This window comes from Podarcis erhardii (assembly GCF_964252035.2).
Source record: "Podarcis erhardii genome assembly, chromosome: 2".
Taxonomy (NCBI): Eukaryota; Metazoa; Chordata; class Lepidosauria; order Squamata; family Lacertidae; genus Podarcis; species Podarcis erhardii.
The window spans coordinates 86,300,912-86,317,628 of record NC_138498.1 but is presented as its reverse complement, the minus strand read 5'-3'; the positions used below and the strand labels follow the sequence as shown (position 1 = coordinate 86,317,628).

The following is a 16,717-nucleotide window of genomic DNA, read 5'->3' as shown; positions in this document are numbered from 1 at the left end:
ATGCAGAGCATGTGCTCAATTACTTAGCCACATACACCCAATCCTCCTTTAAGCTGCTGTGTGTGGACCTCTCTGTTAAGTACAAGTGTTGTTGACAATGTTGACTACAACAGGCTGGATGTGCTAAGAAGCATTTTAACCTTGCTGCATTGCTGGCACCCTGTTGGCACTTTGCTGTCAGACACCTTCTTAGCATTTCCAGGGTGAGAGCTCCATCAGCATGTATTAATCATTGCAATGCAGCTTACCTAGCGAGTTAGCAGCATTCAATATATTTACAGTGCATCTGAGAGAAATCTGAGCTGGTAGGAATGTGCGTTCACTAACATGCTCTAGTCTCCTGCTTTTTTCAAAATCCCAGAGTGCCATTTCCTGTCAGTTCAGTTGATCTCTACAATGAACTACAACCCCGTCTAGCAATCCTTTGTCAGGCTCTGTTTACATTCATTCCCCCCTCCCTGTATGCCCATGATTATGTTCTGCTTTAAAGAACAAGTACATTTTTATTTGTTACTGTTTTGATGCTAAAGCTGCTGTGGACATCTCTGGTTTTACTAGCGGCTGCAGATGCAGGTTTGCATCCTGTGCTTCAGGAAATGTCTATAAGCAGCACGGAGGTGCTTGTCTACAGAGCTACTGCAAAATGCAAGGTCGACTATTGGGGAGCCTCCACCACTGGTGCATCATGGCAACTATGAAGTCAACCCATTTGCTTCTATATTAAGATGAAGAACAGGGACACAGAATGACAGAATGAATTTTCCCTGCTTCACAATACTGATGCAAAACATATGAGGATTAAGTCATTTCAGGCTGGATTAAATTTTCTCCTCCTAAGCGCCGTATGAAATTCTCTCATTGTCTATACAGAAAAGGTCCCATCCCTTTTCCAAGGGCATTTCATCAGTTTGCACCAAGATGCAACTTGGCACTTGTAGTTCAGTCAAACTGCTGAGGCAAGAACAAATGGACAAGACTGGGAAACAAGAACAGACACCGCAGTGATTTGCAAGAGCAATAAAATTCTCACCTCTTTCTTATTCCGGGAAATGACGTTTGGGTCGATAGATCCCAGGGACAAGTTTGGCAGAACTAAGTTAAGTATTTTAGCTGCAAAAACCTGAGGGAGATGAATGTAGTTAGTAACTTGGACAGCAAAGAAGAGAATTGCAGGAGCCAGATCGGCAGGTGGCAGAAATGGTTCGAGGTTCTCTGTTGCTGTACCACCACATCAATGTTATATTCCAGCTGAGGATCCGGTCTTAAGTGCCAACTAACAGCTCTAGTACAAATACACTGAAAAGGCAGGAAAAGTTCCCACGGCCATTTACAAGGACAAGCATGATGCAACAGGCAGTGTTCCTCAACACATCTTTGTCCAGCTTCAGGACTCCTGCATTTCTTCCTGGCACCAAAATAAGCAGGGAGAATGTCCTTGCTGAAGAAGCTAATACTGAGGCAGCGTTTCACTTTTCAATGCAGTCCAATTTTGTCTCATCACCATTTACTTCTAATTTCAGAGTGTTACAATGCAAATTGTCGCCTGTGCAATCCACCCAGTATTTGCCTAGGCTGCAACTCTTTCTGCGAAGAACATTCTCTAGGGGGACACAAATAAGCAAGAACAAATGTGCAGGCATTGACTAAGGAAATCTATTGCATACCTGCCCTCTGGGAGTTAAAAGCAAAAGGTCTGAACTTCCGGAGCATACAAATGCCCACAGAAGAGAAGGAAAATGTATTTCTTTCTCCCACTAAAAGCATTTTGCAATCAAGCCCAATATTTAAAATTCTCCTCTGATCTTTTGAAAATTACCTTCTAATTAAGTGGTGATTGCTTGGAAATGTTGACAACCAAGAAAACAAATAGCTGGGCCTTTGTTTTATAGTCTCTTTGAATGTCAAATACTGTATCCAGAGATACTTCCTGCAAAGTATAAAGTGTGACCTTGCTAGAGTACAAATCCATTAAGTACGCCCAGTCACATAACATTCTCTCATCCTCCTTCATCAAAGTTGCTATGGATTGGGAAATTATACTGTATTAGAGCAAAGATAAAAAGGATGAAATGAAGAGTTTCTCCAAGGTACCAAATATCAAAGCAGTCACAGATTTCAGAGGCATTTACAGGCATTGCAAATGCCATTGCCATGGAACACTCCTTTTGTACCAAAGCTTCATGAGCTCCATTTAGCACATGGGCCAAGAGAGAGATTTTAGGACATAAATGTATTCTCCAGAAATGCAAATGTGGTCCTGCAACTTCAAGTCACTTGGAAAAGTTCACCTTTCCACTGGCACTAATGCACATATTTCTACATGTTAGGAGACCCCCTCACAGAGCTATATTTCCTATCACCCTTAATGAACTACAGTTACCAGTATTCTTTTTTTTTGGGGGGGGGGTGCCATGACTATTAAAGACGTATAAGAGTGCTTTAAATATATGACATGAATGTGACCCTGTGCTTTGTTTGTGCACTACTACTTATACTCTGCCTAGTGTGTTTTGTCTAGGCTTAGTTCCTAGCACTGGCCTGAGGAGATGAGATGTTCTGGCTTCCTGGGGGATGATACTAAGTGAAGCAACAGGCTTTTAAGGCTTTGTGTAACAAGTACCTTGATAGATAAAATATCTGAGGAAAAGCTAATGAACTCATCTGAGCAGGTTCTTGCACAGTGTCTTCTGCCAGGAGTTGTGGTTGGTATCATTATGGTGCATATCCATCTACATCAGGGTTTTCCAAACTTGGGTCTTCAGCTGTTTTTGGACTACAGTTCCCATCATCCCCAAGCACTGGTCCTGCTAACTAAGGATGATGGGAGTTGTGGTCCAAAAACAACTGGAGACCCAAAGTTTGGGAAACCCTGATCTAGATGATGGTACATATAAATGCACTGCATGCACTCTTAACAAGACAAATAAGGTGGGATTCAACTATGTTTTATTCAGAGTAGACTAACGAATATGTCCAAGTTAGGGGCATCCATTTCAATAGATCTTCTCTGAGTAAAACTTAGCTGAATTCCACTGATATAAATAATGAAGATTAGGATATGTCCCCATTCTAAAAATCTAAATTTTACCATTATAAAGTCTGAGTAGAGCATCAACTGTATGCATGCTTCCATGCTTACCATTAACAGATGACGGGACTGGCTATAGGGATGGAGGCTACTTTTCCAATCTCAGGGCATCCCCCCCCCAACATCCACTTAAATGCAAGCAAATTCAAAATTGCTTGTTGTGTAATACTGAGACTAAACCTATGAAGCTAAAGCAAACCAGGTTGAACTTCACCTCCCAAGCCCACTAATCACATAAATGTATGTCATTAGGCAGAATTATAACTTGTTAAGTGTCCTTCCACTCATAGTGACTTTACAAAGGTAAACATGAACCTGGAATATGGAAAAAACTGGGGGGGGGGGGGATTGTAAAGGTAAAGTGACAGCAAAGGCCAGTTGTTAGGTCTTTGCAGGTTTCTCTGCTCCATATCTCTCACTCTCAATGCTGCCTCATGCGCTTTCTTAAAAGGCAGCCACTGGGATTTTACTATTCACATGTTTCCAACACATATTTAGCCCCATAGTCTTCGTAGTGACCATGAATTTTCCTCTGAAATTCATTTAAAATTAGTAAGGACCTTAAATCAATCCTTTCCCCCTTTTCTTTTCTTTTTTTAGTGCAAATTGACATGTACAGAGAGGAAGGACTGGTGGGAAAAAAGAGCTACTGGCTGGAGACTGTGTGAAGCTCAGCTGACATTTAGCTAGTGTGTTGGAAATTAATTTATGCCTGTATTTTTACCTTGATCGGTGTTGCTACATCTGGGCTTGCAACTACTAGAGGAGAAATTAATACCATGCCTGAAAAGTCATTTGGTCTTTCACACGCGGTGAGGATGGAGATGGCTCCTCCCTGAAATGAAAAAGCAAGCAATATTTTGAGTGAAAACACTGGCAATTACAACGAGTATTATAGTCATAGGATTGTAGACCTGGAAGGCACATCAAGGGTCATCTAGTCCAACCCCCCGCAATGCAGGAATATTAATCCCAATAGAGCAAAGAGGGATTCTAAGTATTTTATAGGCAAGTACAGTAACCAGGTCTGTTACTGTACCTTGTTGATTTGCTCTAGTGATGCGCTACAATTGAGCCAAAGCAGTCAACTTGAATTTCCTTCTACACACAACAAAAAACAATTTTAGATAAGAGTTTCATCCTCACATGCCACTGAGTTCAACTGACAACTATTTTTTTGAAGTGCCAACATGGGATCACAATGCCTGTGAAGCTGGCAATCTCAATTTTTATAACATGGATACAAGTGTGTATCACAGGTGTGATTCACCTGCCAATCCCAGCAGAGCAATTTTTGTGCTTCAAAGGGGGTTCCAGTGCTGCTGCAGCCACTGCAACACTCAGAGGCACAATTATATGAAAGAAGGCATCCTGTCAATCTGCACGGAGCTATTCTGTGATAGTTACATCAAGCTCAAGCTCATCCATATATAAATCTCAAGTTATACATAGTTTAGCAGAGAGAAATAAGAACAGTAAACTACTTTATTTACTACCCTCCCACCTATGAAATTTAAAACAGTAATTGGGGTGGGGCAACAAGGTGCAAGAAATAAGGGTATGGTTGTCCTGGTGGTATGGAAAGGAAGGATGCCTCTGATGTGCATATAAAGGTAAAGAATATGGAGAAAGAACTGACACAATCAAAGGGGCACGAGATGGTTGTATGTTATCGAGAAAGACAAGGTGAGTTAAGGAGCCATGCAACTGGAAAAGGGGAGATGGCAGAAAAAACAGGCTGGCCAAAAAAAATCCAGGATACCAACAAAAGACAAAGAGAAAACTGAATGAGTAAGAGAGTTGTGCAGCTAGACACTGAGTAAAACCTCAGCTATTAAACACACACTCATGTCCTGCTTGTGAGCTTCCCACAGGCATCTGGTTGGCCACTGTGAGAACAGGATGCTGGACTAGAGAAGTCCTTGGTTTGATCCAGCACGACACTTCTTAAATTCGTGTGTGTGCACGCGCGCGTGTAGGGCTCCTTTGCTTGAGAGGGGGCTCTAACTGGCTGCCTCACATAGAGCAGCCAAATTCATGTGTGAATGGCCTGCAGGTACCTTGGCATTCAGAGCACAGCTCACAGCCCAAACCCCTACTTTTCCCTTATGCATATGAGGTATTTGAGAACTAAGGCTGAATCATTTGGGCCTAGTTATTCTTACTGCCCAGTTATCCTAGCCGCCCAGAGTGGCTGGGGCAACTCACTCAGGTGGGCGGGGTACAAATAATAAAAGCAGGTCTGAACTGAAACATGAAGTTTAGGAAGAAGCATGAAGCACACATATGCGAGTTTTCACCACAGTGGCACAGGTCACAAACACCTCGGTAGGAACTAGGCTCAACAGAGAAAGAGAGTCCTTTACATTTGCTGTGGGGAGGAAGGCCTAGTATGGTGGTCTTTAAAAATCCTGTGAAGGACTGGACTCTAGAATCTTCTTGGAGACAGGGGCTTTTGCAATTAGAGACTAAACTAAGGCTTTAAATACTTGAGTATTGTTGGCTAATAGTTGACCAGTCTTTTAACAACATTGTTTCAACTAATCAAATGGTAAGGCTATCTTGGATCACAAATTAGTACAACCAGGACAGAGCATATCTCAGGCACCAATAAGCAGGGAGTGCTCAGTGGGAATTACAAACAATTCATTGCCTTGGTGAAATTCTATGGAGCTGGAGAGTCATAATCCTGTTTACATGTAGAAACGACAAGAAGACTATGTAAGACTTCATTCTGATGAGGATTTAGGAATCAGACTATTGCTATAGTTGATTTGCCTTTAAAGGTATGCTATGAGCTTCAAACCAAACATCTTCATTCAAGTAGGTCGCATTCGGACTAATAACGGGTGAACTCAACCAGCTTGTCTCAAAAATCATTTTTATTTTGCTTTGAACTTTCCTTGGGAACACTCAGAAACTTAAAATTAATAATTATTTGTGTGCTGAATTCTGCTGCTACCCATTCCAAACAAAGAAAAGTCTTTCTAGAAACAGGAGAAGGCTGCCTAGCCCCTACTGAACCAAAAATGATGGTCCTGAGCATGTTCAAAGTTTTCATTTTCCTGCCAGGGAGCATGGGATTTGTAGTCGTCTCTGTTTCCTAAGGCAAATTCAACTGAATTAATTAATAGGGGTCCTGTTCAAAGGGGAGTGAGGCTTTTAGAACTAGGAGAGTTCATGTTTCAGATTTCCCCGGTTGCAAAACTGCACCCACTAATCCTGACTCAGTATTTTCTTTTTAAACTTAACAATAGGTAATGCACTTTTCATGTGGCAAGTCTTTGAAGCATAATGCCGTGGGATATGGGGATGGCTAACAGCATGGTAGTAATGCTAGATAAAAGGAGGGGGCATCATATTGGCTTAGAAGATCTTCCAGGGGCCTTAACTAATGAGCTGATCCTACTGGTTGCCACTCTATAGAAAGGAACAACACACTGAATAACTAACCCATTCCTACTATTGATGCAGGAGTGGACACTGGCACTCCTGCAGCGCTGATAGCTGCCTCCAGCCCTTGCTTAGCTGTGCCAAGCAAAGGCAATTACATAGCAAGGAGAGAGCCAGGGCCAGTTTTATGCCATGGGATCTGGCTCAGAGGTCAGAAGTCTGGGTTTGCTTTGCAAGCAAATGCAACACTGCAGGTAAATATACCAAACCTTAATGACTGGAGATGCAGATTAACAGGGCATGTATCCCCATAATGAAAGTTGTTGAACTGCATGCTCTAGAGCCCTATACTGGCATACCATTCCTCTGAAGTGTCTGGCAAGTGGCTTAAACAGACTACCTTTTGTATTTGCATTCCTGATCCTTTTTATGTTTTGCTTATATACACAATAATAATAATTGAACATATAATAATTGTGCATATTCTGTGTTTTAAAACTCATTATTCCCATTCATGCAAAAAAGTCTTCATCAAGGAAAGCAGAATTTGGAGTTATGAGTAAATTGTGCATATTTGTATATATTCGATTATTTTGCATAATTCATGCTTCTTTTGTTAAATGGCAGAGGGAGCTATGCTGAAGCTCCCATTCCGAGATCACAAGTAGTCCTGCTCAGCATTTACTTTGGTTTCTGAAGTTTTCTCGAGGCATTGTCAATTTTTAGGTTATCTGTAGCTTATCTCCACAATCACAGGGACTAAGCACCTGGGGGAGCTAGCTTTTTTTTTGAAAAGAACACAGATGTCCAGGTCATTATTACGTGTCTACTATGAACTTCCATGCTTGCATGGTTTGTGAACAAAGACAACACATAACTCTGTCTCAAAGTGCCACATTAACAGTCACATGTTTTTCCCACTTGCCTTCTCCTGGTGCTGAATCTCTCTGACCATAGCTTTTCCCTAGTGTAGGCTAGCTCTTCTAGGAACCAACAGACTTCTACTAGGTAGTTTCTGCTCCTTTAACTGCCATCTGATTTACAGTTAATCAAAACCATATGTGGAGAAATGAATCTGTGCCTACCCAACATTTCAGAGTGCCTGAGAAGAAATTGAATGGGAAAGCCGTAACTCTGCATAGAGTGGGACATCCCAAAAGGCAATGGGCTTATTTCAGTTCCTCATCCTTTAACCATTAATAGTAATTAATGGAGTAACAAGAAATAAAACACACCTAGCTTTGGAAAAGTTGTGTCTTCCCTACTTACTACATCAGCCTTGAGCTTGATTAGTCTCTCAACCTTGGCCATATTGTGGCCAGTCATGTGGGTTCTCTTTCTCTTTGCCTCTCACAGCTTCTCACCAAAAAAGCTCACCAAAGTGGCTTGTTTAGTCACCACACTGGTGCTCCATTGTTACACTAACTACGGTCCTTGAGTTGTAGAGAAATGTATTGGCCAAAAACAGTAAGAGGGGAAACAGCTTAACTCAACTTGCAAAGTGGTGTGTGAGTGAGAGAGTGAGTTCTTGGGTTGGTAATGTTGGGGAAAGACTGGGGGTCATAGTGAGGCTGAGAAAATGTACAGGGTAGCACAATATCCCAAATGCACCTAGTGTTTTACAATTGTCTTACATTTCTGGAAGATCTGTTTGCTCTTTGGAGCCCAAAGATAAATAAGAATTGGGAGTGCCGTGTGTGTGAATGTGACCCCCATCCCTCATGGTCATGCCTGTTCGCAAGTAACTCTATGGTGCAATTACTGCTTTTAGCAATTATCCATGTAAAATGAACATAAAACGAAGAAAAGGGGGTAGGGAAACAGAAAAGACCAGAGTGGGGAAAAGTGTCCTCTGCTTCTTGGTAGGAAGCCGAGAGTCCATTAAGGAGGGATAGAGCAGGACTGCTTACCATGGAGTGCCCTAGAAGGAACACAGGGAGGCCTGGGTGGTCTTTCTTCATGAGGTCAATGTGCTGCAAGCTGTCTCTGACAAACACATGGAAGTCTGACACAACCATACGGTCTCCTTCACTCTGCCCATGGCCAACTGTGGAGGGGAAAGGAAAAGTGACCTGCTACATCAAAAATATTCAACACCTTTAATGTAAAGATGCTCGAGGCAGCATCATATCTGAAATTCAATGGAGAAGGGGGCGCTAGAGATGTGCAAAGAGCTCTTGTGCATTGTCAGGGATGACCAATGGCAAAAACATATTTCTGGTTAGCTGTAATCATATGAAGATGTAAACATAAGGCTAAACCACCGTGGCCTGGATCCAAATAATGCTGCAGCATGCAAACAGATCTGCCCCCACACTCTTGCCTGGATAGCTAGCTCTGTTTGCTCTCAGTGTTGGGGACCTGGATTCAGCTGCCCTCCAGAATGTGCTTCTGTGAGTGGCTCTCCCTTGTTAGCTTCGGGATGCATCTGCCCACAGATGCACAGAGTGAGGGACTCATTGACTGGCAGCCTGCCAGAATGTCTGTCAGTTATCATGACTACACAAATACCTTGCATATGAACGCACGCAGAAATAAATTTTCCAGGAATTACACAAAGATTATTGGCACCCAACTACGCGCTGCCAGTGTCTAAAGCATTCAGCTTGAAAAGAGATGTTGATTGTGCTGGGAGCAGCTAAAAAGGCATTTCTGATTCAAAGGCAGCAGATGTCTTGATCCAAACCTGGATACTGGAGTGAGTGAAGGAAATGGCTGACAGTTAAGGAAATGATGAAAAGGGTCCACAACGCAGAGAAAGAGGAAATGCATGAGCAACAGAAGCTGAGAAGGAGACACATCAGCTCTTACTGTAAATTTCAGGGCTAGAATCTAACTTCAGGGGGGGTTGGAAATGCAGATGTTAAACATCATAAGAGATGCAGAGGAAAGAGAGAAAAAACGACATTTCCAAATTTTGTCTATTACTTTTCAGCAAGGAAATTTTATGCCCTCATCAGACATTCAGAAATCATCTTTGGGGAATCTCAGAGCCAAAAACGGACATTAATTTAATTGCATGGCTAGCGGTCACATCTGTTTTGTTTTGTTGTTTTAAATGCAGTATCTGGCACAGTGAGGGCGAGGCTAAGTCAACTTTCATCCGGACCACAGCATGTGGGGTGAGGCGTTTTAACTCTTCCTTCTCATTCCCAGTCCAAATGAAAATCACCCCCTACATTACAATTAGTATTAGGAAGAACATTTCCCATTGGCACGAATGGGAGGCAGCTTTTTCTCTCACGCTAATTGTGGCACGGGGTGATTTTCATTGGGATCAGGACTGGGAGGAAAGGATGAAATCTCCACTCTTGACACTCTTTGGTCCCAATGAAAATTACCCCCTCTACACTGGTCATTACAGTTAAAGTAGCGTCTATTTTGATCCATAGGCAGTCCGTGTGCTTTAATTCTTGAACCTATTCCTCCCCTACCCAATTCTATAAAAACTCAATAGCTCCCTAAAAGATAACTGATAAATTAAAAATTACAGATCTCCTGATAACTATTCAGAAACATCAGTATGAGTAACTGTACAGAGGTGCATGATGGGGCAAAAAACTCTAATTTCACATATGCATTGAAGGGGTCTGGATGTGGATGCCTTTAAAAGGGGTTTGGGCAAATTCAGGGAGGGTATCAGTGGCTATGAGCCATGATGGCTATGTCCTACTTTCGCTAATGGAGGCAGCATGCATCTGAATGCCAGTTGCTTGGAATCACAAGTGGGTTGTGCTCAGGTCCTGGCTGTGGGCTTCCCATAGGCATCTGTGAGAAGAGGCTGCAAGTCCAGAAAAGTCTTTGCTTTCTTATGCTCTTAGGTAATCTTGGAGGAAACTGTGTATGTGGCAGCAGTGAAAAATTCAGATTTCATACTACAGATTATTAAGAGAGGGATGGGAAACAGTGCTTCTTGCTTGGTAAAAAGAACAACCGAAGGGGCTTTGTAGAAACTAGCCTTCCTGCACAAAGGCAAATTTATCATCTGTTGTTCCACCCACTTTTGCCTATGGCTCCACCCACTGCTGGCATGTGGCCCCTGGAAGGTTGCCTAGGAGGGAATGTGGCCCTTGGGCTCAAAAACGTTTTCCATCCCTGGTTTTAGTATGACATGTGAATGTGAAACCGAATCACAGAATTATTTGCAGCAAGATGCAGGGCTGGCCACTATCTATGAGATTAGACAGATTAATCGAAGATGTGCATATCAACAGCTATTAGCCATATTAGCTGAAATATTAGCTATTAGATGAAAGCACCTCCACTGCTGGGACGAAACAGTGGCAAAAGGCTTTTTGACTCCTTTTCTGGACTATCTCAGAGGCATCTGATTTGGTACAGCAGGGGTCTTATGCAGCTCACAGCCTGAATGAGAACTGATTGCAAATTGTAGGAATATGGCCCATTGCTCTTAAAAATAGAAAAATAATTATTAGCCTCCCCCACTACCCATCTCTTGCCAGATAAGGATTGTTTGCGGCACTGGACAATTGAAATCTGTAATTATCCCTTGAGGAACAGAACTAGAGCAGCAATAAGCACTGATGATAAACTGATCTGAATAGGTGGGCTGGTGCCATATCACTGAGCCAAAATTACAGCTCCTGCATTGTAGCTCTAATTCCCAAAGAGGAAAATGCTGAATAGCCAAACTGGGAGAGGAGGAAGAATTCAGATCATTGAGAGACTTCTGTCACTCATCAGAGGAATATTTGGTATAAAGTGTTTCTCTTGCTGCACCACAGGTTTTTATCTAGATCTGCTCATACAAATTCTGCAAGTGCTTCTTCAGTTCTGACACCTCCATCTAGTGAGATCTCACTCTTAAAATGAATTCGAAAACAGACACAGCAAAGGCTTTCCTATTAAAACACTAATTCAGGCTCATTAGACAGCTTTACATTATCAACAGATTTGTAGGAAGCAAGAGGATTGGCTGGGGGAAGGGTAGCAGGTGAATTTTCAATACGTTTAAAAATAGAAGTTCTGCAATGTACCATTCCAACTCCTCAAAACAGATAATGTACTGGGCACTTTGTTTGACTCTTAAGTCTCGTGGGCCAATTAACACACAGCTTGGTATCTTATTTTGTTTACTCAGAATAGAGGTGGAAATCACAGAAATGCAGAAGGTTGGCAGCTGTGCCATGTGGATTCTGGGTCATAGCTGAGTGGAGAAACAAGCATGCAAGCAAACATATTTTTTACATGGATCTGCCCTTGGTTTGGCTGGAAACCAACAACCACACAAGTCTTCTACACATGAATGAGGTAGCCTTGCAAACTGTTTTACAAAACATACTAGCCCCTTGTACCCAAATGGATTGTAGCTGAAAAGGAAAAAGATCCAGTCTCGTTTCCTCATTGCCCTCCTTCACCCCCAGAACCCTGTAATAAACAAGGTCAGTTTGCCTGTCACTTTGGGCTGCTTTCTTAACCTAACTGAGCTGCCTTGATTGAATAGAAGTCATGAGGAGCTCACCTGCAGCAACTTCCACCATCACTGGCGCTCCAGAACATGCCATTTGAGTCTCAAAGTCTGTTACCCCAAGAATCTGTGAGCATTCAGGATTTTAAAAACATTTTTTAGGTAACTGAGACCATTTTCTGAAGGCTTCCATTAAACACAGTGCTGTGGTCTGTGGTGGGATCGTGGTCTGACCACAGTAGTAGTAAGAACAACAAAAAGGCTAGGGAGAGCAAAATTTAACACCTGAACCATCCCTCAGAAAGATGAAGCTGCCATACACAGTTCTTTATTCTGACACACTTCACAGCAGGCCTCCTTGACTGCTTTGTAAGTAGTGAATTCAATCTAATTCCAGCATCTTTCAAGTTCAGAGGGGGCCGCTACAATAACACTCCAGTATCTTGGTATGCAGAGGCTGTGGACTTTCATCCAGTTTCCTAGGATTACTTGGACACGTAACTCAGCTCTCCTGTTTCCTCCGAGATTCTTTTTGAGAAGAGAGATAATTGCTAGCATTGTTTCTTCTCTCCCTTAGTTTAATTACATACACCAGATGATGATCCTTCTACTGCACCACTTGACAGATTATTCCATTGCCTACTGGATTCAGAAGCCTCAGCCTCATCTCTCCTAATTCCTTTTAAAGTAAGCAGTCCTCTCCCCGCTCTCTAGTGTTTACACTTCTCCAGTTGCACAGATTGCTACTGTTGTTATTGTGGACATACTCCGGTTCCCTCAGCCTGAAAAGCGAGATGAGCGCTGCACCCCATAGTCACCTTTGACTGGACTTAACCATTCAAGAGTCCTTTACCTTTACCTTTTTTTACCTTACTATTGATATTCTAATAAACCAGGGGTGGGGAACCTTTGTCAACCCAAGGACTGCATTCCCCCATCAGCAACCTTCTGGGGTGGAGGCAACTGCCATGTTGTGGGTGGGGCCAGAGGCAAAATGAGGGTGGAGCTACAGCTGTGATTCTTACCTTTGGACAGCAGGCTACATTCCAACCACACAAAAGTAAGAGGTTTCCACACACACACACACACACCCCTCCATCCTAGAAATCAAGACATTATCACAATTCAGTGACACATTCCACCCAGGCCAAAGCACTTAAGGATGGTGCAAAGCACGGTTGGTGACCAAAGTGGCCCAGGGAGAGGGATTGTGGCATGCAAGAGCTGGTGCAAGGGGAATTGAGAAATTCCTGGAGGACAGACTTCTGTGGTGCCTAAAGGGAATCTTCATGTTCAGGGGCAATATGTGAATGACTTCAATATAGGGATGCAAGAAGGCAGCATTTTCCATTCCTCCCTGTAGCAAGCAGCAATGTTTCCATTCCGCTGCAGTTCATCTTTCGCCCAAAAGGATCTTATTCATCTTGCAGTCCGCTATGGCAAAATTATGTAACTTACGTAACTAATTACATAAATTATGACAATCACATTGTCATTACGATGCACCTCATTTCAATGCAAAGGAAACGTAATGAAATGTAATTGCTTGCTAACTGAAAGCAATACTATTTGTATTCACTGGATTTATTTCATTCTGGACACTGAACAAAGAGGTGAATACCTGCAATTTACATTCCTGTATCAACTTTCATCAGAATTCTCCAACATTCCTACTTGCAGGTGCCGAAGGCATACAATGGGGAAGGGTTGTTGTTGCTGTTGTTTTTGGCTTCGTGCCCTGCTTGTGGCCTGTAGGTTTTCTAAAAGCATCTAGCTGGCCACTGTTAGGAACAAAGATTTTGCTCCCATCAGACAGGTTTCTTCTCATGCTCCTATTAGGTTCTGGATCCTTTAAATGAATATCCAAGCTACATAACCAGGGAGCATATTATTTGCCTTTGGTTTCCAAGAGAGCCTTTATTTTTTTTAAAAATCAAGATAATTGAAGAGTGTATTTCACCATTACTTCCTCTTGGGAAATAATAGTGGCTAATTGTGATTTTCAGGTCATCTGAAATCTCTGAAAGGTAAACAAATATTTTGCCAATCCAGAGAAAGCCGGGGTTCAGCAAAAGAAGTGGCTAGACCAGAGATGGGGAAAGGGCCATTTTAGTTTAGTCTTCTACCCAGCAAACAAGCTTTCCCATTCCCGTCTGTCCTCTGTTTGTACAGATGTTTACTTCAAGTTTAAATAAAGAGGGAAAATGAATATGTGCATAATGACCTCTCTTTCCTGGATGGCCTGGGAGCCATGCAAAATATTTGGATAATGAGAAGTCTGGATAAACAAGAAAGCAGCTTCCTTGGAGTTATAATGACAATGAACTATATGGAACACATACACATTGGTGGTAGGTGCAGGAAGAGCTTGGGGTAACTGAAGTTCATGGGAAGGGGAGGATGTATGGTAACTTAGCCACTGGTTTCAGCTGGATCAGTTCTGTACACATTATTTTAGACCATGTCAGAAGAATTCCCCACAGAATAAAAGCACGTAAATCAAGAACGGGTTTTTAGGAAGGGAGTGGAGCTTGTACATGAAACACTGGATTTAACAAAATACATGGCATTTAATTATTCAAGGAACAAGCAACACAGCTAATTCAACCATTGTACCCAAGAAGAAGGAAATCCCAAGGGCGGGGCACCTCTTCAACATCTGGAAATTCAAGGGCTCGCATCCTTTTGGACATGCAAAGTCAACATTTTTCTTAGAGAGCACAGGAAGCATCTTAAGCAAGCACATACACAAGGACACATGCAACATCAATCTGGGAAACATCTTTTAACACTGAGCAGAAGAGAGAGCTTTAAAAAGCCTTAGTCTACGTGCAGCTGTTTAGTTTTTAAAAACAAGCAAACCACAATTTCTATATTGCTTTCCCTCTTTAACAAACACTACTGTACAAAAGAAACACCAATCTGGCAGCGGTGAAGATCTGGCATTTGGCTCCAAGAATCCGAGGACGGATCCATCCTAGCTCCGTACCAGGAAGCAATCCTACCCTTAAGCTAGGGACCATCAGTGCTGCTGTGTCAGCTTTGGATAGAAGGTGAATAATCTGCACCTTTGGAGCAGCCAGAGAACAGCCTCACTAAGTGGTTATAGCTTATTTTTAGAGACAAGTGGATCAGATCTGGTTTAGTACTGGGAACGTGTTGAAGCTTCAACTTTTGCATGTTGTGCTGGAGCAGCTTAGGTAATGGGTGGTTTCATTCTTCCCATGTGCAGAGCTACATAAATGTACACATAGCTATCATTTTAGTGGGTCTGATGCATTAATTAGTGCATTGTGTAGATAGAAGACTCTTTCATGGTTTCCCTGCAACAGACTAACATGCCTCTGGAAGGTGTTTCTGTTCTGTCCCCGTCAGTCCATTTGGTTGGCTCAAACTTTTGCAAGGTCACAGTGGGCAGTGCAGCGCATGGCTGACTTCTAGCTTTGAGTACGGGGGTGTTCTGGGACTTTAAAAAATGGTATCCTGCCTGCAGGCTCCAAAATGCACTACAGCACTGAAAAAGCAACAGATTAATCTACAACCTGGATGCATCCAAACCATTCCCATTCATTGCAAACCCAGAGGCCTGCTTCCGTAACGATTTCAACCTGTCAAAAACTAGTCCATGCCAATGTTCAGTTGTCAGCCTGTGGCAAGGCAGTCCTAAGAATTCTCCAATATGTGTGACTTTCAGCATGCTACTTCTAAGCCACATTTAGGGTCAGTGTGCCGAAGCTGAACTGCACAAGCACTGGTGAAAACCAACCACTGATGCTGCTGGAAACTAGCAAAAGCTGGCTTTCACTTGCAGTTACCGTTGGCTAAGCTCATCTTCTATTTTCTGCAAAAGCGTGTATCAGTTCTACTTTTTATATTACTGATGTCGCTTGGCTGGAACACACAATCTTTGTTTCCAGCACGATCAACATCCATTTCTTTTCAGTGTTCGCAAGATTACTTTTCTTCTCCTGCCTCACACAGTACAACACATTGAGAAGGATCTCCTCCCACCAGGCTCACATTTTTGGAGAGCAGAGATATTTTTAGACTATTGCCTGCACAACACTTACATTATTGTTTTGTTGTCTTGGGAGGGAAGGGTGGGAAAGAATAATTGGAAAGAGGCAATTTTCTAGGCTAAAATTATTTCTGCCTTATTGCTGTGCAGCAGAAAATCTCTCATCTGGTAAATCCACTGCAAGGGGTTCCCCCCCTCCCCTCCAGTGCTAAACAAAATGATCCCCGATATCAGAAGGAACATTAATTCCCATCGGATAGAACAGCTCGGTAAGAAAAATGACATGCCTCTGCTTCTATCAGTGCTGGGGGCCAAATTCAGACATGGGGAATCAGATATGCAACTCCTGCTAATATTTTCATAAATGACCTATTTTCACCAGCAGTCTCTACAAAACCTTTTTAAAGCAAACAGACTGAGTGATACATTCTTGGCGAGGTTCACCTGTTAACAGCAACAGTACCACAGAACTGAGCTGGGGGGGGGGGGAAACCACACCAAATTATTTCAGTGAACAGAATCAGGGGCAATAGAAAGGCTGCAAAACAGCAAACCATATCCCTGAGGCTAATATTTTGCATTTTGAATGGCTCTGCTAAATGCACAACTCATGGTTTCTTCTTCTCTGAATGTCCTCAGAGCCTGCTCGTACACTGGCTTTTCAGCTGAGGCTAGATTCCTGGATTGATCCAATTAGTGTATAAGCGTTCTCCAAGAATGCTTCCTGGATGGCTTATTCTACTATCCATGCACATATATTTCCATGCACATATACGGGTATCATGTCAAA

General features: G+C 42.5%; 1 protein-coding gene across 10 annotated transcripts in view; it reads right to left on the bottom strand.

Annotated features, from left to right (window-relative positions):
* MGLL (monoglyceride lipase) overlaps positions 1 to 16,717 on the bottom strand; it is a 163,097-nt gene that overhangs the window by 12,371 nt on the left and 134,009 nt on the right. For all 10 annotated transcript variants that reach the window (XM_081851034.1, XM_081851033.1, XM_081851037.1 and 7 more), the window contains 3 exons: positions 8,392 to 8,528; positions 3,813 to 3,923; positions 1,031 to 1,120 (listed from right to left, as the gene is read on the bottom strand). In XM_081851034.1, coding sequence (XP_081707160.1) covers positions 1,031 to 1,120; positions 3,813 to 3,923; positions 8,392 to 8,528 — 338 coding nt within the window. The remainder of the gene's footprint in view (positions 1 to 1,030; positions 1,121 to 3,812; positions 3,924 to 8,391; positions 8,529 to 16,717) is intronic.